The sequence below is a fragment of the Neolamprologus brichardi genome, unplaced genomic scaffold (assembly GCF_056152115.1).
Source record: "Neolamprologus brichardi isolate AB-2024 unplaced genomic scaffold, ASM5615211v1 NODE_ptg000008l+_length_2720982_cov_1, whole genome shotgun sequence".
NCBI classification, from domain to species: Eukaryota; Metazoa; Chordata; class Actinopteri; order Cichliformes; family Cichlidae; genus Neolamprologus; species Neolamprologus brichardi.
This window is the reverse complement of record NW_028270135.1, coordinates 2,088,860-2,114,517: the sequence shown is the minus strand read 5'-3', so window position 1 is coordinate 2,114,517 and position 25,658 is coordinate 2,088,860. Positions and strand designations below refer to the sequence as shown.

The window sequence follows — 25,658 nt, the reverse complement described above, 5'->3', positions numbered from 1 at the left end:
TCTTAATTGTCTTACTTAGCCCACTGTTAGCTCCACATGAAGGGGCATAACAGCAAATTAACAAGTGCTCAAGTAGACAAAATATGCCGAGCTCAGTATCCAACTGCAGCATCGTGTAAGTGCAATAAAACAACATCGTAGATGTAATGAGGTGAAACGTGGAGGGGTCACAAATAAATGCTTCACTTCAGCAGAGCTGTTGTACAGCACAGCTGACAATAGCAGATTGGAAAGTCAGCGCTTTAAGGCCACATGTTTTCCATTTTGGAAAAGACAAAAAAGTTTCCAAAGATGACAAATTGCTGCCAGATGACCTCTAAATGTATGCTAGGAGAACGTGTGCGCTTTTCCTGCGCTGTAAAACAAAACAAAAAAGGTAAAAAATAAATGTAATTTCACAATATTAGTTGATACTGTATATATAAATATGTGGATTTTGATGCAATGAGAAAAAGATATCAGTAAATATAGTTTCTATGATTTTACATAAATGTATTTAATTGTTTTCACCATAAAAAAGCGTACAGCATTTACATGAATTAATACACTGTCCAAATAATTACTATAATTTCACAGAGTTTTTTTTAAAGCATCTTTTTAAATTATTGACAAAAATTGGTAAAATTAGAGAAAAGTCAAACTAATAGAAATGCCTATTCTCTATAGATTTATTCTTAAGATATTTTAAAAAGATACAATAAATATTAAATGCATGGAGAATTTCATATAAGTTAACACATATGTTTCTAATTTTCCAAAATCTTTTCATACATTGTAGTTCTGGGCTAAAGGAGGCTGGGCCTTTGTCAGAAACAGACTCCACGAGGATGGCATCGTTTGGTCAGAATAGAGCGGGATAGCTGGGGTATCATTTTATTGTATTAAACTATTAATATTGATTAAATGAACAAGATTCACATGAAATGACATCACAAAACAGGAGCATAAATCTAGTGTAAACCTAAAGCTTTAGATATGAGAGGTGGACACAAATGTAAAGATGATATTTTTCTAACACGAGAGCTGACTTTCAGCATACACTAACATATCCCACACATGAGCTGGGACACTCTCTGATCGTCCTTTATGTAAAACCCTTTGATCACGAGGACTCATCGAAGAGACCTGAGTAAATTGAATCCAACTTGAAACTTGTGAGCTGCCTTAAGCAATCATGTAACTTGAATTTGCCTACTTTGATGCTGTGGACTCTTGCTAAATATCCTTACATTAGTTCACATCTAAATTACACTGTGGAAGCCATCCTTTCCTCTCGGTTTGTTAGGATCCCTTACTTCTAAACACAAATAACACTGGCACGAGCTACAAAGAAAAGGAGAACCATCACTCGAGGTCAGACCTTAAAGTTCGACTTAAAGGAGGTTTTAAAACAGAGCAAATCTTCACTGAAGGTAAAACTGCTCTACAATGAACTCTCGGATCAGATGTCAGATGTTTTAAATAGAAATATAAACATTCAAACAAGGTAGGAAGAACATATTTTAGAAATCGTCTACCTCTTTGTTTGTTTTCTTATCGGCCCGACTGTTCAGCAAATAGGCAATGCGCTGTACAGCATCGACATGAAAAACAATAGCGCTGCTATTCAGTGCTGCGTAGCTGATCCTACATCTGGAGAAGTGTGCCGTTCAGTGGGGAGAGTGGTAATAACCCTGATTAGTTCCAGTGTTGATGGCTGCTCGTGGAGCTTCCAGGGGAGAGTTGAATAGAGATGGAAATCAGGGCTTAGCTACGGATGATTATCTAGCCACTCCAGATCAAAGATTTCCCTCTGTCTCATCACAAAGGATGAAGAAAATATAATTTCATCCCATGCTGTGAAACTACCTGTGCCTGTTTTCTTGAAATATGCTGAAAAAGATCAGCAGAGCTGTCTGCATTTAAGCAAACAGACATCAGACACACGCATATGTGCAGACATATGATCATTATTTCATATGTGGCTATACAAAATGAGCCAGAGAGGTGATTTATAAAACAAAACGCTTATGAAAATGCTTCTGAGACTACGCATGGAGCTATGATTATTTAATGAATTAATTAATGAAGTGCCAGGAGTTTGGAAAGTGCAGAAATTGCAGCATAATGTGTTGATAAGAACTCATATTTTTAGCCAATAGGAGGGTCACACTACTGCTGAGAAATCTGTGGAGGAAGCAGAGTGAACCATCTGTGAATTCACAAGCAAGGTGTCTGTGTGCAGTATGTGCGTGGGGGGGAAATGCCATGAACAGGCCTACGTGCATGTGGCTCATTTCTGTGGCATTTCTTTAACTCGCAGCACGACAGAGGGAAAGAGATGCCGTGGTCGTGAAGATAAGTTGGGCTTCTTTTGAAAGCTTGGTCTATTCAGTTATAATGAAGCCTTTGAACATTCAGCTAATACCTGCAGATTTTTGCCAGAAGCTTTTCTTCACATTTTTGTGATTTCCTTTTGAATGAAAAAAGGCACGCATTGATTAAAACACTGAAAACAGACATTTTAAGAATGAGCCACATATGTCTGAATTCCCGACTACCCAAGAGGTTCAACCAAAGAAATAAGGTTGATAAAAACAGAGAAATATTGAAGAAACCGATGTTCTGATTTCACAACGTCCCAAAGTCTCAGAGTGCAAACAGAAGCCTCACATTATAAAATAATATTCAAACCTCAGCTTAATGTCTGAGCAGCTGAAAATCCAGTTTCAAATCAAACTGTGACACACAAAAAGCATGTCCCATTGTTGTACTTACTTTTCACATGTGGGATGCTGCATTTTTTGCATGTATGTTGATGCAGTTGGGTAACAATCTCAGTATGTCCAAAGTCCACTTTCTCCATTGGTCCATTATGATGTTTTGTGTTGCCTATTTGAGGCATCTGTTTGATTTTTGTTCTTTTCTTTAATTAGTGGAAATAAAATGTCCAAAATACAAATTTACCTTAATATAGTTGTTGGATATTTGTGCAAATTAGTAACTACGCAGCCATTTAATCATTTCTAATTTGCATATTTAAAAATATTATAAAATAACTCTTTTTATGTGAGAAATCAACTGTGATATCAACAAATTCTTTTCCTTTTTTTTTTTTTTAGTAAAAATCTACAACACTTACTTCCAGAAATTGCATTTTTATTCCTGTGTGTGTTTTTACAGAGTGGGTGGGAGTCTGATTTACAGAACATGTACCTAAAGCCATGACTTGTTGACAGTATTTATCATTTTTATGATTCTAATGTCAAGAATAAAATTGAACCTGAGTAATGTTAACATTTCTGCTCCAGAACACACACATTTGCACACTTGGATAATACCTCATTAGCATACTTAAACATAGAAATTCAGAAAAAATGATGCCTTTAACACAAGTTATCAAGCAGCTCTGACCTGAAATGACTAAACAGAAAAAACTCTCATGCTAAGCCTTTAATATTAATATTTTTTTTTATTTTTACACTATCTATCTGTGTGTGTGTGTGTGTGTGTGTGTGTGTGTGTGTGTGTGTGTGTGTGTGTGTGTGTATTAAACAGAGTCTGCTGGGTCTTTTTGTCATCACGGGTTTTCCAAGAAGCAGACTGAGGTGTGAAGGTGTTTCCTCTGCTTCTCTTACACACTTTCTAACGTGAAGATAAAAATAGCAATCAACCAAGAGAATCGTGCTAATTGAAGACCTTAGCTCACAGCCATGCAGTGCAGATCCAACATACTGTAACTGCTACTACACAAGGGTTCCACCTTTATATGGGCTGCTAACCACAAGTCAAATTGAATCATTTTAATGCCTAAAACAAACAAGGTCTAGGGCGTAGCACTGGTCTGACTTTACCCCCAGTGTATGAAAAAAAACTGCCCATCTTTCTAAAACAGCTCCTGTATTCATGAGCAGCATGTCCTTTAGGACAGAGACACTGAAAGTCACCTCAAGGCTACACCTTTTCCAGAGAGCTGCCTAAATGTTTAAAGAGCATGAAGCCTAAAAATGGAAAAGGTCTACTAAGTTCCCAGAACTCATTTAAAGGAGAGGCCTGCCAAAGGAAGCAAGAAGAACAAACACTGACAGGACAGAATGCTACCATGCAGCTCAGCATTATCTGAAAAACAACAACAACCCAAAACTGTTCTGGTCTGACAGATAAGAGAAGTCTTTTAATCTGAAATCACACTGAACTGAAACAGACACATAATTAGACAACTCCAGCATGGCCTTATAAATAACTGGTAGGGGGTGAACCTATTACTGCATATAAAGAGATGTCCAACCAGTGTATATTAGTGGCAGTGCTGTGTTAAACATTGCACTTTTTCAAAATGCACCTGAAGATTTCACCCTGTGAAAAAATGTGTTTTTAATGTGTTTGGATGAGAGGGGAAACATCTTCAAAAAAACCTAAAAAGTAGTCCAGTCGCTTTAATGCAAGTTCATTTGAATTTTTAAGTGTTTAAGAAAGCATGCAGCAGAAGCTGGTTTGGCTTGCAATGTTAAAATCTACCAGTTATTCAGCCTTTTGTATATCCTGAGAGCTGCACTTAAGTTTCTTTTGACTGGATTCAAGGACAGACTGAACTTGTTCTTGTCTAACTGTAGCAACTGAGGAAGTGGCTCCAATTACAGAGGATGTGCAGTGTATAATCATGTCATCATTAACATTCCCAATAAAATAAATCGAACCACGTACAGGTCCCTGTGGTTGTTTTATTTTACTTAAATATAGTTCATCGTTTCAGTTGCCTAACCTAATCGGTCTCCAGGTCTTCAAGTTCTGATTCTGCAAAAGTGAGGGTTTTTTAGTTTACATTTCATTTTCACTTAATTCATTTTGCTTTTGTTTATTGTTTGGTTGGATTTACGCACAATAAAAAATTCACAGTTTACTCAGAAAGTCCTCATCAATTTTGTTGGTGGCTTCCATAGTCGTGAGTCTCTCCCCATCAATTATATAACTAATGACCTAAAAATAAAGAACACCAGGACAGTCAGCTTTGTGTTTCACTTAGACTGAAGCCTCAGGTGCCCTTAATCTGTTTCAACAACACTATCCTCAGCGTGAAAGGCAGTGGTACAATCATGTTGTTGCTTATTCAGATAGCTCAATACTCTAAAGCCTGTCTTTGGAATGGTGAACAAATGCCTTGGATAAATCAATAAACCAGTACTGCAAAACATGCTTTCCTAACCAAAGACTTAATTATACCACTGACCGCCTTTAAGTCTGTGGTACCAGTACTAATCTGTTTTCTTCTCACTTTAGTTCATTGCTTATCCTCTCTGGTTATTGGAGTTTAGGTATCTGCCATTTGCCCTTGACTGGGCATAGTATTCCTACTACTATTATTATTGTTAGTAGTAGTAATCATAATACTAATAATATCACTAATATTAGTAGTGTCATTGTGTTATTTCAACATGCACATTTTAAAAAATTCAGCAAATCGACAAATTTGGTGACCAGTGCACCGATGCTGACCTTCGTGGTATACAGAGTGAAGTTTAGTTAAGTTCAGTTTTGCTCCTCTGCTCTTCAGACACTTGTTTACAGACAACAGATACCTTTTCCTGCTTTTACACTTCAGCACAGGAATGATTAAGTGATTACAACACGTTGCCTTTGCTTTAAAGATGGCTGTCATTCTGTCTGTAAATGAGCAGAGAAATAAACAGGGGTACAGTGCATAAACACTCATCACTTAAAAAGCAGGACTTTTCTCACCCTGAAAACAATATCCAATCACACAGTCTGACAGTCTGTGATGTTAAAACACTTTGCACAGCAGCAACAGTTATGACCACAGACACAAATTTGAAACAAAACCAGCATAAAAAAGTGATCGCCACAGTGATTCTGCTTTAGACTCATGAATAGAGGCTTTAGCAGGAGACTGCTTCAACAGGATTGTTACCTGTTAAAGTTCAGGGTCTGGCTGCTTGGGTCAGCATGCACTCAGCTTTCACTCTGGGTTCTTGGCTAGCTTAGGATTAGCATGCTGCCTGTGCAAAGAACCAAAGTTGGGTTAGCAGCATAATGTGGTTGTTTGTGTTCTGGATGCAGTTAAAAAAATAAATGTCCATATCCACACTTTAAACTGTCTCTTTTTTTCCCTGTGAAACGTGAACTGAAATCAGTCAATTGCAGCACGAGTGCAAGAACCAATAAGCAGGATCGATAGGCAGACAGGCTGACAATTCCAAGGAATTGGACTACTGGTTTTCTGTATTCGATTCCCATCACAAACCATGCTGTTGTTTTGTTTTTCTCTCATCATTTCAATAAAAGCTTTGCAGAAACAGTGCAAATATCTATCAAAATAATATTTTACAGCGTCCTTTTATGGTTTAAATCCAATTTATATTTTGGTGCTAAATTTAGGTGCAAAAAGTAAGGTGATAAGGTTATCTCCCTTAGAACAGGCAGAGTCTGTGACTGCATACCCACTGCTTGTCAAAAGTCATACACTGAGTACATGCCTGCTCTAAGTTTTTATTCAGTGTGCTTGTTTTTGTCAGGAGTCATGTACAAAAAAACATTGTGTCTGAGAAAGGTGTCGGTCCCAGCATTTGGCCTCAAACTAATCATCAGACCACAACGCACACTACCATGACCTCCAAGCTACAGCTACACCTACCTCTAAGTCAGCCAACTATTTTCATAAGCCCTGCTTCACACGTTGTGTTAAGTCAGTGTGGCGGTTACATGGTTGTCAGCCAGTTCCCCCTTCACTCTCACACTTGCACGCGCGCACACATACACATTGGCCAAGGCTCATTAAGCTCCTTCCCAAGCTCCTCATTTTGTCCCTAATTAGGGGAACCAATGGTTTTGCAGGATCTGGTCAACCTCTAAGTCACTCCAAGCAAAGATATCCTCCCCACAGTACTGTTGAGAAGCCATTAGAAACTTTCAGGACATTGGATGCTGACATGTTTCACCTTTAAAGCGCTGTGTGACTAGCCTGTCATTGCTGACTGATTGCTGTGTATTTACTCCAAAACGTAATGGGTGTCACACAAAAAGTGATCTGTGGAGCTCCGAGGCAGCAGAAAGGCACTGTGTGTCTACGTCACACAGCTCTCTGTCTCTAGCTCGCCTTTAATGCATCTTCTATCGTCCCACAGACTGTCTCCTCGTCACCCATCTATTCATCTCCCCTCTCAATGGCTCCCTCTGTTCCCCTCGACTCACTATTTCCTCTTCATCCCTCTGATGTCACAAATTCAGATATGAGCTTCTCTGATAGAACACACACCCTTGGACACTGCAGCTTTGTTTGAAAAGACAGCGATCAGTGGATGCGAAGAACTAGGGAAGGGGAACAAGTCGACAGTGCGGTTGTTTTCCAAAGCTGCAGGAGACTGTAAAATGCAGAAACAAAGGGAGACATGTAGGCTAAAAAAACATGCATGAATGCTTCTGAAAAGGCCCGCGTTGTGTTGCTGCCTTGTCTCATCCCTGTGGCTCGGAGCCAGCCGTGCCTGCCAGGGCACTACTGTTGAGTCTATTTCTGTTATCTGCTCTCTTTCCCGCGAAGAAGAAACAGCTGACCGCTAATATCGCTACCTGGGAGGGGGTGAGACAAGACTTCTCAGACCTGGCGCTGTCTCAGAAATACATATGCTTACAAAGGATCACACACTTGGCTCTCGGCTGAGTTTTGCGGCACCCGTTGGGAGGATTTGTTGGCACAGTCGCATAAACACGTACTTGTCTTTCAATGACAAAACCAAAAGAAAAACACAGTCAGTGTTTGGAAAGTCTAAACAACCATTTTGTTTCTTTTGTAGTTAAACTGTTTAGTAGAATTAATTCTGTGTTGACATAAGACCCTCAATTCTGCTTCTTTGCCCCTGTAGTGTACGGAGGCCTTTTCCTGTTAAAAGGTAGTTCTTCCTCTCCACAGTCACAAAGTGCTTGCTTTGTTACTAACCCTTTTCTCTTCCAAATCACAACTAATAATGATTCTAACTGACCCATTAAAAAAAAATCCAAAAAGTATATTTTGCTTTTATCCGACAGTTGTGGCTGTGGTTGGCAGTCATGATATAGACCTCCCAGGGTTATTAACCTGAGCTAACAAATTTAAGTCATCTGAACATTGAACTTAAAAATCAAGAATAAGAAGAGGCCAAAATGTGTTGAAACAACAACCATGAGATTTTGGAGAATGCAACATGTCTTAAACAGAGATAGTGGCATGGGTTCAAAGTAAGATTCAGTGAGCTTGGAGGGGTGATCGGCTGAATTAAAGTCCCTGACAGTGATGGGGATTTTACATGTGTTAAATGCATCAATAAAGGAGAGCAGAGAGTTGAGTTTAAAATGATAATGCACAGACGACACTTGCAATCAATGCGGCAAGGGTGTATTTAATATAATGTGACCTTTTCAAGCCTAGTGTTTGCATCTGACATGGAATGCATACGCAGCATCGGGCTTTTCAAAGCCAACAAGAACTTCATTATTTTGAGTTCCAATGGTGTTTTATTGCTTTAGGGCTTTTACACAATATCTTGTTGAACAGTTATTGATTCAAGCGCAGAAATGTTGATACAAATCTTTCATATTAATCACTGAGTTCTGATATTTTCATGTGTAGAAACAGCATTTCAGTATAAAACATATGAAGGTGCAAAGCCTTCAAGAATTCCCAGTATCAACAGTTTTTTGGCTGTTTTTCAATAACGTCATTCAACCTTAGATCACTTGTTGAGATGCCAAACTTTTTTTTAAAATTAAAATATACAGTGCAGTTTTTCAGGGACAGGGAACTTAAAGGGTGGGGGTTATGTGTGCCCTGTCATGTGGTTCATGACTTAAATCTTATCCGAGGATGGGCTGTGTTTTAGAGCGCCCCCCCATTAGTATGATGTGAAAAATTAACATGTCAGAGTTTAATATTTTGATATGCAGAGAAGAGCAATTATCTCTTTAACTATTTTTAAAGTAAAGGAAATCCAATGATAATGGTTATAATACTAATAATAATGCAATTTTTGAAGTTTTACAGAAACAGCATCGACCATTCATGCTGCATATCCAAGACTGGACATTGCAGCAGTAGCAGAGATGAGGGAGGCTCCTTGCACCAGAAGGGGACAGTGAATGACAACCCATTTTGTTGGCAAATAGGACTGCTGGCGGTCAGTGAGTGATAGCAGGCTGACTGTCACAGAGATGGGCTCAAAGCGCTCATGTGCCTGCTCCATCTCTGCTTTCACCTCTGCTAGAATTTCACCCTGCTTTATCATCACCTATTATTAAACACAGTTTGAGCACATATGTTGTGTTTTACTGCAAGTAAAATCCATAAAGCATAAAAAAGATTCATTATTATATCCAGGATTAAAATTGGCTCGAGGAAACAAATAGGCTAGATGATGTCAAAAAGGGGACGCAGATGATTAGACCGGTTGTGTCTTTATTCATACCATAATGTTAAAAGAACGCAGACTCCAGTAAGCACTGTGGAAAGGTACAGGGGATTTGTTTCTGTTTGAAAACATTAATGTCAAACTCAAATCAGAATAAGTGCGTGTAAATGTAACCCTGTCTCCCTGACAAAGCTTCACACTGCTTTGAAAATGCATAAGATTTGTATTTCAGCTGGTGGTTCTAATATCGCAGTATCTAGAAATGCATAAAAAAGAACACTGAGAATACGTGTTCAATAACGCGCGTGTGCGACAGTCAAGTAAAGTTAAGCATATTTACAAAAATAATAATAATTTTGCTGAGATTAATCATCAGAATAAGAGTTGTCCTTACTCATTCTCGGGATTCCCTAAATGACGCTCTGGCTCCAGTTTAACCTCTGTGAATGAGCGACCAGTTGTTAAATTACACGGAGATAAGTGGCGGTTTCTCCCTAGAGGAACGCGCCTTCTTCCATCCTCTGGGGCTCACCAACTAGCTCAGACAGCGACTGTCCACAGCGGTGCGACTGACTGAGCGCAGCACGGTTGGGTGTGACTTGAGCATACAGCGCTACCCTCAACTACACTGGACAGTACAGGGGGTTGCAACACACAATAAATCTACAGGTATTTTGCGAGTTCGGTCATTTTTTTCTCTTTTATTGTGGCAACAAAAAAGGGGAAAAAACGCCTAATGTGAATTCACAAAACAAAACAAGAAGCGCACACACGTCGAAACTAGCTGTGCTGATGACATATGTGTGCCTTAAACTTCATAGTTAGCAGCAAGAGTTATATTTCTTTAAAGGATAGAGAAAGAATTTACCTTGAGCAAGTTACCAGTCCTTCTGATGCATAATGACAATGGTCAGAGCTCGGTGCGTTCACGGGGGATTCGACAATTCCAAAAGACGGTAAGTCCTAAGATAAGTCCACAAAACGTATGATAATGAACGGAAATCTCTTCCTATAATGAGCCCAATACATGTGACATTACTAGGATGAAGAGGAGGTTAAAACTCAGACAGGAGTTCTGGATGTCTGCTAGTTCCGACTGCGCGCCCAATGCAAGAAACAGGTTCAAAAAATCCCGACTGCCGCTGTTATTTTCTTACATTGTTCCCACAGATAACATTCCCCGCTCTTCATTAACTGTGAAAATAAAATCCTCTTTTTAAGACAGTAATATTTTATTTAGTTAAATTCCACAAATTCTATGATTTCCTCTGAGAAAAAGTTATTCTCCAAATCTGAAATTCTCTCTCGTCCGCAGATCGCGCAGCCTTCCAGGTGAATGTGATCGCTGAATGGAGCGACGCATCAAAGAGGGCTCGCGAGTGTCTCGGGAACCGCCGTCCCCAGCTCGCGGCTCTGGAGCGTCCTTGCTTGCCTGTGTGTCCGCGCGCAGCAACAGCCGGATTCCTTATTTGGAAGCCCGGGGCTCGCGCTGCAGTCAATGGTTTGAAATTGTACCAACATGACTTCCAGGCAAGTGTTTCAAAATAAAGTAGATAAATAGACGGGAAAACGTTGATTGGAGTAATACACACACACACACGCGTGTGCGCGCGTTGGTGATGGATGTTTCTGATGTATGTGTGTATGATATATGTATTCTTAAGTACACTCAAAAAACTACTTTACTGACTTTACTCAAAACGACACAATTATTTTCACATTCCCAAATTGCATTTTCAATACTGAAATCCCAAAACACGTCTTGTTTCTGTTGTACACACACAGCTGTACCTTTATTAAAAAAAATAAAACATTAAAAAATTAAATCCTACAATAAACGGAGGTTTCCCCATGGGAGTGCTTTTATATTGAAGGTAAAAGCATCCACTTTCCTGCCAGATTCTGTCTGTACTGTGTTCAAAGCTGAGGGGAAAGGGGTGAGGGGAGGGGGGGGGGTCACTCAGTAGAAAATTCACCCATCAGCCCCCTCTTCTGGAGTCAAACAGCCTCAATTGGATGTTGTGTCAGGGCAGTGGCACCACCTAAATTAACACAGAGAGGGAATGTTAATAAATGGCCATACATGTCTTTTTTTTTAACAGGTTATATATATTCAATAACTATACACGCATCACACACAGACACACTCTATCTACAGCTACTATTAGTCTCTGGGAAAATCTCAGTTTCTGCCCCTTTGAAATTATCCCTTTAACCTCTTAATATCAACACACTTAACAACTGGATCAGGGGTATTGTTTGTGTTTGGTTATGCTTTCCATAGAATTTTCACCTGTTTGGAATACTTACATTGAAAAGCATTTGAGACAAAAAAAACCCCCTGTAATGTCAACATTTATGGGATGTCATTAGAAATTTAAAATACTAGTTTCTAAAAATATGCATATTAAACTTGTGCAATAAACCCAACCATAATCCATAACCTTAATGGGTTGCTGGTGACCTGGCAGATGGTAACAGGTTTATTACCAAGAGACACGACTTTAGTTGTTCTTTGCAGTGAACTCATAAACAACGAGTGCTATAGTGCTGCAATATTAAGAAAATGAACTGGTTCCTTGTGTGATCTTTACTTTCTTTTATCTTAATATTTTCATAATGCGCTCGAGTGCCACATATACTGTACTATGTAAAAATTAAGCAAGTTAATAACTGGAATTATTAAAAAAAAACATTATTTCAGTTCATGTTCCTAGTTGCAGTTTGCTTTTGTAATAGCACCACATGGCTTCTGGGATTCCATGGAGATGTGCCCCCAGTGTGTTGATAATCCAGCCATGAGAATGTGTCACTTATTTCAAAGATTTAAAGCAGTGATTTTTCTCTTTATTTTCACTATTAATCTGTCTTATGTTCTGAATACATGGAATACAACGTAATTACAGACATTAATTAGACAGCCTGTTTTGGTCAGTTTTACTGTGCAAAACAAAACGTGGTATGTGCAGCTATATTTCCATAGAGGAAATACGTTTGTGTGCAGTTCTGCAAGATACTGTGTTGACCTACATTGGATAATTTGAAAGAGTTTTGACCCACGCAATTTCAAGGCCTTGAGCTGAATGTGAACCCATCAGCTGAAATGCACAATGACAACAGTAACTCACCCATATATAAACTGAGACACAAACAACAATTAGTGGCAACAGTGTGCTAAAAATCGCTGACAGAAAGAAATTCTAACATGATAAAATGAGGAAATCCATTCCTCATCAGTGACAACCCCAACTCAAGTGAGTATATTTCAGGTTATATTTTGGGATAGCTGTACAACATCTCCAAAAAACGTTCTATGGATGCCTGGTCAGATGCCCCAAACACCTCCAATAACTGCTTTCAACTGAAAAAAGCTGTTGTATTCTAAGCTTTTTTTGGATGTCTGAGCAGGTGTCAGTAAGCCTAGTTTTTTTTTCAGTTCCATTTCAGTTTCAATTAAATTTTACTTATACAGCACCAAATCACAACAACAGTCACCTCAAGGCGCTTTATATTGAAAGGTAGTCCCTACAATAATACATACAGAGAAAAACCCAACAATCATATGACCCCCTATGAGCAAGCACTTTGGCGACAGTGGAAAGGAAAAACTCCCTTTTAATAGGAAGAAACCTCTGACAGAAACAGGCTCAGGGAGGGGCGGGGCCATCTGCTGTGACTGGATGGGGTGAGAGAAGGAAGACAGGATAAAAGACATTGTGTGGAAGAGAGCCATTGATGCTGATAATCTCAGTTTTCAGTCATTACAAAAGTTTACAGCCTTAGATTAAGATCGGAGCATTCGTTGACTGTTAAAGTTAAAAGTTTTGGTTTCTACGTCTTTAACACAGCAGCTTGGTATAATGTCTGCATTACTTCTGATGGGGCCTAATGCTCCCATTTGTTAAAATGTCCATGCGACACAAATGTATTTAACTGGAGGAAACAATGGATCTTGGGGGCAGGGAGCATAGCTACAGGCTCAGAGATGCAGACTCGTCTCACTCTTTATACTGAACTGCAAACAGCTTGTGATGAAGCCACAAACACATCAACCTCAAAATTAAGATATTCTGAGAACTCAAGAATTTATGGAGCTGGAGTCTTTGAATTTTAGCTTAAGCCTCTCCACCCTTTGATGAACCCTGAAATCCTGTCAGTAAAATGTAATAGCCATGATAAAATGCAATATATGTAACAGACTGTGTATGTGTATGTGACTTGAAATGCCTGATCCTTGACAGTCTCTTATGTTATTGACGCCTCCATGCATTGTCGAGCAACCTGTTGATACCCATTTTATATAACCAGTGTAATTTTGACCACATGCTGAAGTCATTTCACCGTATTGGGATAGAGTGGAGTGTAAATAATATGCAGTGATTTGAATCTCACCTTGAACAGAAGTGTGATCACTGACATAAGAGGCAGTCCTCAGCATTACATTAAGCTTTGCCACATGGAGGTGAAAATGGTACACTCACATTACTGTGCAGCGCTCTTCGTTGGGAAAAGCCCTGCTCTTTCAACACCGCTACAGTTTTGAGGGCACAGTTACAGCTGATGGTGGATAAAATTCTATTTTAATTGAATCATGGAGCTATAGTCAACTGCTGTCTGGCTGGAGAACGTGAAAGAGACGTCTCTACCAAAGTTGTGCTGTCTTTGATTTTTAGAGCATTTCTAAAGAAACTACAGTATGTACCTCACTGTAGGCCATATCTCTTTCTGTCACTGACCATCCAAGAAGTCTGTGCTTCATTTTTGGCCATCTCAGTCTCTCACTAATTGGATGAGCTTTGCACCAATATAGCGTTTGCATACAGCTTGCCAGCCAATCTTGCTAGCACAGGCAGATAACTTTGCATACTAGCTTGGTCCAAATATGGTCAGTTCTGGCTTAAAAACATCATGAGGCTTCAAGCATTGAAAAAAAGAGCATTTAAAAGCAACACCCCATGTCCTAATGCCTCATAGTGACATGGAGACATTAACGAGAACTTCATTAATGTTCAATTAATACAAATGCCAAGATGTAAATGTTTCCTGTCACCTGGCTTTTCCATGCTGGAATTCTGGGAGCATCGACTTTTGACTGGGCACAGCACGGTGGCGTGGCAGCTAGCACCGTTGCCTCGCAGCAAGAAGTTCTGAGTTATGTATTATGTTGGCATCTGAATTATGCAAAGTTACATTAGTAAAGACTAAGATTAAAAGTATGGAGCCGGAAATGAGCAGAATGGGTTACCTTTAAGTAAGTGCATCATGCTTCAACATACTCTGTTTTTATAGATTGGCTTCAACCACTCACTGGCAGGATCCCACTCGTCTATGATTCACTCCTCTAATTTAACAAATCTGAATATGCTGAGAGAAACTTTCCACTTCAACAGTTACAGACTGGCATAGTTGGAAGGCTTCTATCAGTTTATATGTGAGGACAGTCAGTCGGGAACAGGGTCAAGTCTGGGTCAAATTCTAAAAGTGTTTTTTTGTGTGTGTGTTTGTTTTTTTAAATGAATGATCATATTTTGATTAACAGATTAGTGCTGTTGTGTTTGGAACTATCAGTTAATAGACTATTCAAGGGCTTTGCAGTGTTGCAGTGCTGATTTCCAGTCTCCTACCTATTTAACTTCAAGACCCAGTGAGAGAGAAGTTTTAATTAAGACTAACCTGAGTAAGTCTTGTGGAAGCTTTCAGGTTCATTCTGGACCTTGACCACAAGCCCAGACATTTATCCCGACTCATAATACTCATGTCTTCAGCCAAGAAGAGAACAGGACATGTCATTTTGGTTTCACTTAAATGCTTTTAAAGGCATTTTATGACAACATTCTCAGTCCAGGACTGCATATCTGAGGCAATGAAAGAAAAGGTTAAGGATCAGGCAAGTGAACGGCCAGGACTGCAGTGCTCTAGAAAGAACAGCCAGTATAACTTGAGAGCTGCAGACAGCCATAGATCAGGACCAAAGGAGAGCTCCATTGTGTGCCACCTGCTCTTTATTCCCTTTCATTTCAGCACCTCCCTGTTTTTCACTAACCCCGTGTTTCCAAAAGAACTTGTCACCTGCCTCGCAGTCCATTTCCCATCATTCTGTCATGTCCTCTCAAAAAGCTCAAGTTGGGCACGTATGTACGCTGTCTCTCTGCCTGTTACTGAACGTAGTCTACCTTTTCTTTAAGAAATTAGAATTTATTTTGCCTGTTAAACCTTCACAATCTTGAAGCAAAAATGATTTTTCTGCGTTGCCAGTAGATGATCTCAGGACTTCTCAGTTGCGTATGAGTACCTCTTTCATAACACTTTACAACAGCTGTTGTTATTCTCATGTGTATATGTACAGTGGTTTGGTGATCACATACTAACACTATGACACATTTCCCTGTAGTGGTATGTCTGTGTTCTCTCCAACATCTGACAGCTCCTTAATCCCTAAGCCTGATGCTATCAGAATATGACTTCTGGCTTTTGAAAACTGACCTAGCGGGGTGGCTGTAGCTCAGGAGGTAGAGCAGGGCATCTGCTGATCGGAAGGATGGTGGTTTGATTCCTGGCTCCCCCAGTCTGCATACCAAATATCCTTAGGCAAGATATTAACCCCACTTGCTCTCCGATGCATCCATTGGAGTGTGAATGAGTCTGTTAGTTAGAAAGCACTGAGTACATGGGTGAATGCAGCATGTTGTATAGAGTGCTTTGAGTACTCCAGCAGAATAGAAAAGCGCTATACAAGAATCAGTCCATTTACCCCCCAAATCTTGTCAAACGGTGGAAGAAAAAAAAGTAACATTTTTCTTCTTCAACTTTTTTGTTTTCTTCTTTCAACAAAAATGAAATCTAATCTTATCTCTGAAAGCTATAATACCATTCTCTAGTCAAAAGAAAATGACTCAGTGGTTAATCATGAATTGGTGAATCATTGAAACGCTCTGTATAAGCCTGAAAAGACAACTTTTTACCTTTGATCACTATGGAAACAAATGCTGATATAAAGTGACGTCTTTTGGAAGGCAGTGACAGGCTGACTAGCTCACAAAAACACCTTCCATGGACATCATGCACTTGGAGGGATTGCCGTCAGATGACCTTTTTTGGCGTACACATTTATTCGCTAGGCCGATGGCAACGTTTTTTTAAGGTATTTGGGCCTTACCGTTCTTCTGTTGTGGGATTTCGGTATGCTGAATAGCTGAAAATTTAAATGGGTAGAAGTGAAATGAACACTAAACAGATCACTGGCAACCTGGCTGGTTTTTAAAGGCTGAATATTCTGGTACAGTTGTCACCAGAGCCGCAAATAAAAGGACCAGCTCAGTGTTGTTTTTTTTTTAAATCATTATTCTTTTTTTGCTTAAATTATGGTCATCTAAGGTTAATTTGTTTAGAATTTAGGGGGGAAAAAAGAAAGTAATATGTAGAAAAATGTGGGGCCCTTTATGAATTAACTGGTTCATTTAGGCAAAGACTATTTCAAAGAGTTGCTACCATTACTGTTACTGCCGAATTATTTTTTACTATAAAAAAACTGATAATGGGAAACTGTGGCCTGATGAAGGTATCAGATCAAACCCATTGAGTCATGAAATTCATTATGAAACATCCTTTGGGGAACATCTCATCTGAGAACCAAAAACAATGTAGCATTGTTATTAAAATCACAGCCAACCCAGCAAATACACAAAGAATCCTTCAAGTGAGTTTCAGCTGTCTGAAGATGCAGTCTATATACATCTCTGGATCTCAGCCAGTGCGTGTTAGCGGTAGATGATGTCCAATAAAGTCCCCTGACCCTGAATCCTCATAGACAAACAGCAGTGATATTTCAGTGTGTTTCTGTCCCCTTAGTCACACTCTCTTTCTTCGAGCTGCAGATGATATGTGTATTCCCTTTCAATAACCCCCACCACATATGCCCACACGCATTGCTAGTTTTGCCACAGGGCTCGGCCACACAGCTGGGAAACCCTTCTGATGTGAAACCCAGAGAGATCTGAGATGCTTCTAGAGGCGAAAGCACAAACAAATATGTCTTCTCCATCACCTTCATTGTGTCCTCGTCAGTCAAACACAAACAGGCATGTGCAAGTGCATATAAGGACACACGGATGCAAAAATCCATCTTGAGACCACTTAGCAAACAGCATTCTCTGGTTACATATGAGCAAGCTGAATCACATATGAATATTTGATGTTGGTTTTTAACTAGATGAATGAACCGTTGATGTTTCCAAACCTTTTCTTTGCTGATGTCTGATCATGTTTGCAAGCCTTTTTCAGTCATTTTCTCTTCAAGCTGTAGAATACTACTGCGATGTGTCCCAATGTGCTTGCCAACACTCCCTCTTTCTGCTGCAGCCACGAAGCGATCCAATTCCTGGCACAATCAAAGTCTTATGCAGCCTCGTCATGAATTGCATTTACAGGAGGCTGAGAGTGCATTTTCTGAGGCCCTTTGTGTTGGAATTATGAACAGATAGAGTCCAAGAGCACAGGGAGAGCACAGGGATGAGTGCAAGGGGAAAGCAGCTGTGTTAGCAGCTGAACTCATAAAAGAGCATTTAAAAGCAACACCCCCTGTCCTAATGCCTCATAGTGACATGGAGACATTAACGAGAACTTCATTAATGTTTAATTAATACAAATGCCAAGATGTAAATGTTTCCTGTCACCTGGCTTTTCCATGCTGGAATTCGGTTGGCAGTTAGCACCATTGCCTCAAAGCAAGAAGTTCTGAGTTCAAATCTACCATCTAACCAGGGCCTTTCTGTGTCGAGTTTTAATATTCTCCCCGTGCTCTCTTTGTATACTCTGGTCCAAAGACATACACTTAGGCTACGTCCAGACTAGCGTTTTCAGTCGTTTTCACGGAATTGTGCGTCCACGTTGAAACGCCAAAAACGTACAAACTGATATTAATCTTTAATAGGGCTGTCAAAATTGAGAGCAAACAAAACAACTCCTGTATAATGCCCTCCGCTATCTTTGTTTTATTGTTCACATGACTGCATCATATGACTAACATGCGTCATAGTTTTCGAAAGTCTCCGTTTTCGCTGTCCACGCTGCATGGGAAAGCACCGTCTTCAAATGTATGCGTTTTCGAGAGCATTTTCAAAACGCTGCGTTTTTCCTTGAGGAAAACGCCATCTGTGTGGACTTGAGGCCAAAAGGGAGAGAACATGATGTGTTTTCAAACAATAGTGTGGACATAGCCTTAGTGGGTTTAGGTTATAGACCATAGGTGTGAATAGTTGTCTCTCTCTGTGTGGTTTTTCATGCCTCAGATTCAGCGTCTACGCTGCCTCTTGCTCTGTGTTCACTAGGATAGGTGACCCTGATAAGGGGAAGAGAATGGCTTTAACTGAGCTTATGATTTTATAACCTCAGTGTATTGGTGTGGTAATGTTTTTACATCTGTGTAAGTCACTGTTGTTGCAAACTTATATTGAGTGTGTGTGTGCCCTTTGGTACGGAAGCGTAGAGCTGCCACCCAGGCAAAAGAAAAATACAAGTGTATCACGTTATAACGTGAAAAGTTTATTGTTCTAACAAGATACTTTTCACGTTTGTACAATATACTATCACGTTTGTACAATATACCTTTCACGTTTGTACAATATACCTTTCACGTTTGAACAACATAATATCACGTTATTACAATATACATAATTATCACGTTCGTACAATATAATTATCACGTTCGTACAATATAAATATTATATTGTACGAACGTGATAATTATATTGTTTGAACAATAAAGTTTTCACGTTATAACATATATTTTATTGTTCGAGCATGATATATTGCCGTAAAACTACGGAAGCGTAAAACATAGTGAAGTGGGTGACAGTGCAGATCAAAGTGCGAGAAAATGGCTCGTTTATTGGAATCAATTAAGTTCTATTTTATGCTTGGATTGAGGCATGGGGAGATTTTGCTGTTATTGAGCAGTTTGGACAGTATTGTGATAAGCATGCGGACACTTAGAAGAAACCTAAAACGCATGGGACTGTACAGGAGAAAGAATGAGTCCGATCCGATTGAGGTGGCACGATTTCTTATTGATCAACTGGAGGGACACGGGAGGCTCCATGGATACAAACTACACCACCTGAACTGCATTCAGGCAGGTTATGTTGTCACGCAGAGTACTGTGAGACATTTACTGAAATATCTTGACCCTTACGGTGTTGAGCAACGACGCAGAAATCGCCTAATGCGACGCACGTATGTAAATCCTGGACCAAATTTCATGTGGCATGTTGACTCCTATGACAAACTGAAGCCTTTTGGAATCTGTATAAATGGAGCTATTGATGGCTTTTCTAGAGTTATGATTTGGCTTCATGCCTATTCAACAAACAATGATCCCAAAGTCATTGCTGGATATTTCATAGCAGAAGTTGAAAAGAGGATGGGAACACCTGCTAGGATTCGCTCTGATTTGGGAACAGAAAATGTCATAATGGCCGAGATACAACGATTCTTGCGCTGGACTATGGATCCGAACGTCAGAAACTGTTTTATTACTGGATCCAGCAATCACAATCAGCGTATTGAAGGCTGGTGGGCCTTTCTGAGACGACATCATGCTCAGCACTGGATAAATCGTCTCCAGGAACTAAAAGACCATGACTGCTTTTCTGGATGTTTTTTGGACAAGCAGCTCATATTGTTTACGTGCCTGAACGTCATCGAGGTATGTAACCATGTTTATATTCTTTTAATGAGTCATTGTGTGTGTGTGTGTGTGTGTGTGTGTGTGTGTGTGTGTGTGTGTGTGTGTGTGTGTGTTAGAGAGAAAGAGAGACACGGAGAGAGAATAAAAAGTTTGCTTTAACACCCACCATGCACCGTCCCTATTATCACTGCGTTCAGGATATGAAAGAATGCATATTTCACTGGCCAGAAACATAAAATCACACTGTCTAAAACAATTCACGTTTAATAATTACTTTAAATTTTACACAGTATCACGTGTCTACTACTGTTATTCTTGTTGTTGTTGTTGTCTTATTTTTTGATAAACTCTGTTTTTCTGACTGTCACTGTGTGGTGCTTTTGATTGATTGATCGTACTTTATTCATCCCGAGGGAAATTGGGTTAAGGCTGCCAGCCGTGCCAGCGCCGTTTTGGGTAACATGTTGAGCCAAGAGAAATGTGTTCTTTTACTGATATGAGATTTTTAATTTTTAATATTTAATAGGAGGAGCTGCAGCAAGTTGCACATATGTGGAACACCCACATAATACGCAGAAGCAGAAATGCAGTTGCTCCAAGTGGACGTCCGATTCTCATGTACACCATCCCTCATCTCTTTGGAGGACAGGATCATCTGAAAGAGGTTTCTCGGGAGGCAGTGGATGCTTGTAAGCAAGAATGTCAACAGAGAGGACCTTATACCTGTGATGAAACCGTTTTCAGCTTGTGTTGCCTCATAATGTCAGAGAACTTCTTACTTCCACCAAGCACAGCAGATGAATCCATTGAACTGTATCTCTTCCTGAGAACCTATATACTGAAGGACTTATAAACCTAAATATAATTGGGCTTTGGGAATTTTTATGCACATATTTTTTGGTACAATGTTTTATTTGTGCAATAAACAATAGAAAAGACAATCATTATTATTTTGTTTGGATTTTCGGTTGAAGATAGTAGCAAGCAAGCATGTCTAAATTTATTTAACCAAATCTGCGTACTCCAGTGAAGAATCAAAATTAAAGCAGGTCCTTGTATTTGTATTGCTTTTCTTTTTTTAAATATTTTGACTGAGGCATTTATGCAAAAAACAGGCGTTTGCTTCCCATCTAAAGAAAACATCTGACACCTGTTTATTAATTGAAATGAGAACATTGAAGTAAATGCTTGAATACGCAAAATGTTTTAAAAATAAATCAGTAGAAAGACTTGCATTGAATAATCTCAACCTTTTGGCATTTCCAATTATTTTTTAACTGAATTTCTATTATATCTGATTTCTGTTTTAAGACTGTCGAAAAAACATTTTTTAAACTGCTGATCCTATACATTCTCATTCATGAAATATTGTTTTCAATTTTACTGAACACACTGTGCAACTGCTATTCATCCACGAACAGTTTCTTGTAAACTGGTAAATGTAAAAATTCTGCATTATTTAATAATTAACAAACACTGTTAGATGTTAGCCTCCCTTTTATTTGTGTTCAAGGAGAAGAAAACACAGACTCTTGATAAACACTACAAAACTTAACTTATGTGCCAATTTTCTGTCTTTTATTCCAGTCAACTATTGCATCAAACACATTGCCTTCCAAAGTTATTCCCTTTAAATATGTTCTAAACAAATGACTGGTGGAAAGGTAAAAAAATATATATACTTGAAAATAATTAATATTAAGTCTTTTGAATTATTACTAAACAAAACATCCCCTCTAGCAGACATGTTGTATCCTACAAAACTGTACCACAGACCTGTGGAAAAGGACCTTGACACATGATAGATAGAACTAATAATAAGCATAGTTCACCTCTTGCTGCTAACCATATGAACTTATTAAACATAATTATTTAACATTTAAACTAGTAAAACTTTTAAGTATGAAATTTTAAACTGAAATTTACATTTTTCATGGTGGAAACAAATTGATGTTATCCACAATTTTTTGAAAATAAATTCAAATATCCCTGAAATTTAAGCTCTTTCTTTTTTTATACAATGATGTGTTCCCTGTTTGTGGGTTTAACAAACTTTAGAGCTTCATAGCCAGTCATTGTTAGTGCAAACCTTTCATTCTTGGTTTAAACATGATGGACTTTAATCAAGCTATGCTGAACTCATAAGAGCTTTTAGCAGCCAAAACATTGTCCAGTTCATTTCGTAGTTCTGGGTAGGACGTGTATGTCCATGGTAGTTCCAGAAGAGGGCCGCATGTGTGTGCCACAGGTCGTCGTGCCAGTCCATCCACAGGCGTGAACAGTACCTCAACCTTGTCAACACAGATGACATCTGACCCAGTAAGAAACCTGAACATCCTTCTGAGCCCTGTATTGTCAAGTCCTCTGATGTACTGGTGCAGAAATCTGAAGCTTTGCTTTTCTGCTTGAGTGGTGGGAGAGGCAGTAAGCAACTTCAAAAGCTTTCTCGTTGTTGGCTTTTTATCTTCATACATTTGTAGGACATCTTGTGGGCTTTGAAAAGCTTCTTTTAGGAAGTGGCTTGCAACTAAGGACATTTTCTCTGCGGCATATGCTGGTTTTTGGATTAATTGTTTGTGTGCGACTTTCAGAAGAAGGCCTTTTAAGTTCTCTTTGGTTGGAAGCACTGATACATCCAGGCGATCCATGAGATCCAGCACTTCATCCCTGTCTTCATCTGAAAGATCTTCTTTTAGTGCCCTTGTTATCAGATCTCTATCTGATTGACTTAGGTAAAAGAGAAGACTTTCAAACAGCAGATCATCTGATACTTGATTCTCACCGAAGATGAGTGCCACTGTGAAAACAGGAGCAAGGCGACAAGGGAAATATCCATGGTCTTGAAATCCCTTCAGTAAAATTCTACCCATGGATTTCCACTCTTCTTCCTGCCATTTAGGAGACAGTGATGGCACTCTGAACTCCTCTCCTTCAGCTGTGTTGTCCACAAACTCTGACCAAAATGCAGCATACACATCTCTTGATACACCATCTGCATCAGCTCCTCTTTCATCAATGTAGGTGTATTTTAGAGGGTGTATGAGGAGTGCTGGATCTTTGAACTGGCTGATCATCTCCTCCAGAATAGTAACCCTGTGAAGTTTGATGGTAACACAGACAACATCATATGATCCTGCAGAGCTTATTGCTTCATTGCTTATAGATGTATCTGGACTACTGACTGCTGTGTCTGTTGGAGGAAGTGTAATGGATGTGATGACCAGATCATCTTCCTCAAACTGCAGGAATGGTTCATCTATTACAGTGTCATCAAGTTGACAAGGCAGAGGCTCTCCAAGGTAGGGTCCAATCATTACCTCAGATGTGTCGAATAATACATCTTCATCAGCATTCCTAGATTCTGATGATGAGATCACAACAGTGTGAGAAGCTTCTTCATCTCCTTGATGTGAGTCAGTCAGTTGTGTAACATTGTTTACATGTGTTTTCCCTCTATCATAAACTTCTTCATCATCTTCATCATTGGAAAATCTTCTTGTGCACAAGTAAAATCTCAACATTCCCATTTTAAGTGCTGAGTAGAGTTCTCCAACTGTGACATTTTCATCAAATATGGCCTCTTCCTGATAGTCTAATATGTTATGACTGAACACCTCCCATCTTCCAAATTTGCTTTTTCCACTTGGAAAGAAAAGATCTTTAGCATACTGTAATATGTCAGCTTTTTTGGAGTCTTTGGGCACATCAAAGGTCCTTGTTCCTCCTCCTCTGCGCTTTCTCACTTGCTTACCTTCATGGATCCACCCTAACTCAATTTTTCGAGTCTTTTTCTCAGCCCATTTGTTGTTTTTTGCATATGTTCTTTTTCTCTTAGAAACAAATGCCTCCTCATGATCAGGTTTCTTCTCATTTTCATTGATTCCCATCTTTTCCTTCAATTTTTCAAGCAATGAGTTTTTTCTTGATTCCTTAGTACTTGCACCACTGTTTTCCAAGCAGAACCGCCTGGCAGCTATCCGATCACCATATGTTGGGATGTAACCAGACAGGGTCTTGTCATCCATGAAATCAATCACTGTGGCATCAATCTGTAATAACAGAGATATTTATTACTATACAGAAGTACAAGGTATACCTGCTGCCACACCACATGAGGTACCTCACTAAAAAAATGTATGTACATTTCACATGTGTTTTGATAATTGTCTGTTATTATTTTAGTGGCGGCCATCAATATTTAGCATTTATTCTTTTCATCTCTCTATGCCAGCAACATTAATGAGATTATCTAACATGTTATTAATAGAAATATTACAGTATATACAACGCCCACTTTTGAAAAAGTAAATTAGTATTCACGTATCTTTCAGTTGCACAGAGCACAAAGGGTTGAACTCACTGGTTTTTTAAATTGAAGCCAAATATCAATATAAACACAGTTTAATTCATTTGTTTTTAGATAAACAAGGAAACATAGTGCATCACATAATATAGCGATATATTTAAGAAACCTGGAATCTGCATATGGGTTAAGTAGTAACGTGGTCATACAACGACCCAGTTTTATACAGCGGGTTAATTTGTTCTACATTCTCCATTCCATATAGATCCACACCAATGCAGTTTACCTTTACGTCCTTACGCAGTCAAAGCGAGAGAAGCGAAAACCGCTGTGGTTGCTAACTTAGCAATATGTCATATTTTTAGACGCTGTAACTTCGTAAAAAGCGAGTTTTACAAATTTCCCCCTCACGAGAGCACTTACGCGTTCTTGTAGCATTCGTAAGAGACAGTCCTCAGGTACACCACGATTCCGAAGAAATCTCAGAAGTGGGCTATCAGTGTTTGTGTCCATGTTGAAAGCAGGGCATTCAAAGTTAAGTGCCAGTTCTGAAGAGCGTGAGCTCTCCACACCTACCATGGATTTGGGTTTCCGAACGCAACACGTTTTACGTTCTTACAATAAAAATGTTATTGTAATGGTATTTTTTATAACGTTTGTACAATATATGATCACGTTCGTACAATATAATTATCACGTTCGTACAATATAAATATCACGTTCGTACAATATAATTATCACGTTCGTACAATATAATTATCACGTTCGTACAATATAATATTTATATTGTACGAACGTGATAATTATGTATATTGTAATAACGTGATATTATGTTGTTCAAACGTGAAAGGTATATTGTACAAACGTGAAAAGTATCTTGTTAGAACAATAAACGTTTCACGTTATAACGTGATACACTTGTATTTTTCTTTTGCCTGGGTGGCAGCTCTACGCTTCCGTACTTTGGGGCCCATCAGGTTTAAATAAAACCCTCATGATTGAAGTTCAATGCCAGAAAGAAAATGATCTTTTGCTGGAACAAAATGATTATATTGATTGTAATGTATGTATTTTAGCAAGCTGCACTTTGAACAGATGCCAATAACAAGATTCTGACATAATGGTTGGATACTTGAGCACCTCCTTTCAGACTGGGACCTTACTCTCAAGCATAGTCTGAATTTTTTAAAGATTTCATCATGGCTGTGTGCAGGCAGGCAGAGAGGACGGACCCAAAATGCAGTACTCACGGAGGCGAAAGTAAACTCAGAATAAACTGATTTATTACAGGCTGCTGATC

At 39.1% G+C, this 25,658-nt stretch overlaps 3 protein-coding genes across 10 annotated transcripts in view; 1 reads left to right on the top strand and 2 right to left on the bottom strand.

Annotated features, from left to right (window-relative positions):
* The window catches only part of adgrb1a (adhesion G protein-coupled receptor B1a), a 192,747-nt gene extending 181,925 nt beyond the window's left edge, over positions 1 to 10,822 (bottom strand). For 7 of the 8 annotated variants that reach the window (XM_087837160.1, XM_006804483.3, XM_006804487.3 and 4 more), the window contains exon 1: positions 10,240 to 10,822. The gene's annotated coding sequence lies outside the window, so the exon portion shown is untranslated. Of the gene's footprint in view, positions 1 to 9,765; positions 9,836 to 10,239 lie in introns of those variants that run through there. The other variant, XM_006804484.2, reaches the window with a different exon arrangement.
* Positions 10,823 to 19,237: 8,415 nt separating this feature from the next.
* LOC148094781 (uncharacterized) lies at positions 19,238 to 20,939 on the top strand. The gene is made up of 2 exons (XM_087837150.1): positions 19,238 to 20,073; positions 20,582 to 20,939. Exons 1-2 carry the CDS (start codon positions 19,246 to 19,248, stop codon positions 20,906 to 20,908), a joined length of 1,155 nt encoding a protein of 384 aa, XP_087693276.1. The 5' UTR covers positions 19,238 to 19,245; the 3' UTR covers positions 20,909 to 20,939.
* A 1,239-nt stretch (positions 20,940 to 22,178) lies between these two features.
* Positions 22,179 to 24,937, bottom strand: LOC148094780 (uncharacterized). Its single transcript, XM_087837156.1, has 2 exons — positions 24,782 to 24,937; positions 22,179 to 24,104 (listed from the first exon to the last, which is right to left on the bottom strand). Exons 1-2 carry the CDS (start codon positions 24,935 to 24,937, stop codon positions 22,179 to 22,181), a joined length of 2,082 nt encoding a protein of 693 aa, XP_087693282.1.
* Positions 24,938 to 25,658: the final 721 nt, after the last annotated feature.

Bases quoted from the DNA above. Each gene is read 5' to 3' on its own strand.
- LOC148094781 (XM_087837150.1), top strand. From the start codon at position 19,246: ATGGCTCGTTTATTGGAATCAATTAAGTTCTATTTTATGCTTGGATTG. The intron at 20,074-20,581 runs GTATGTAACCAT...AATATTTAATAG, and splicing joins CGTGCCTGAACGTCATCGAG to GAGGAGCTGCAGCAAGTTGC.
- LOC148094780 (XM_087837156.1), bottom strand. From the start codon at position 24,937: ATGGTAGGTGTGGAGAGCTCACGCTCTTCAGAACTGGCACTTAACTTT. The intron at 24,105-24,781 runs GTAAGTGCTCTC...CTGTTATTACAG, and splicing joins TACGAATGCTACAAGAACGC to ATTGATGCCACAGTGATTGA.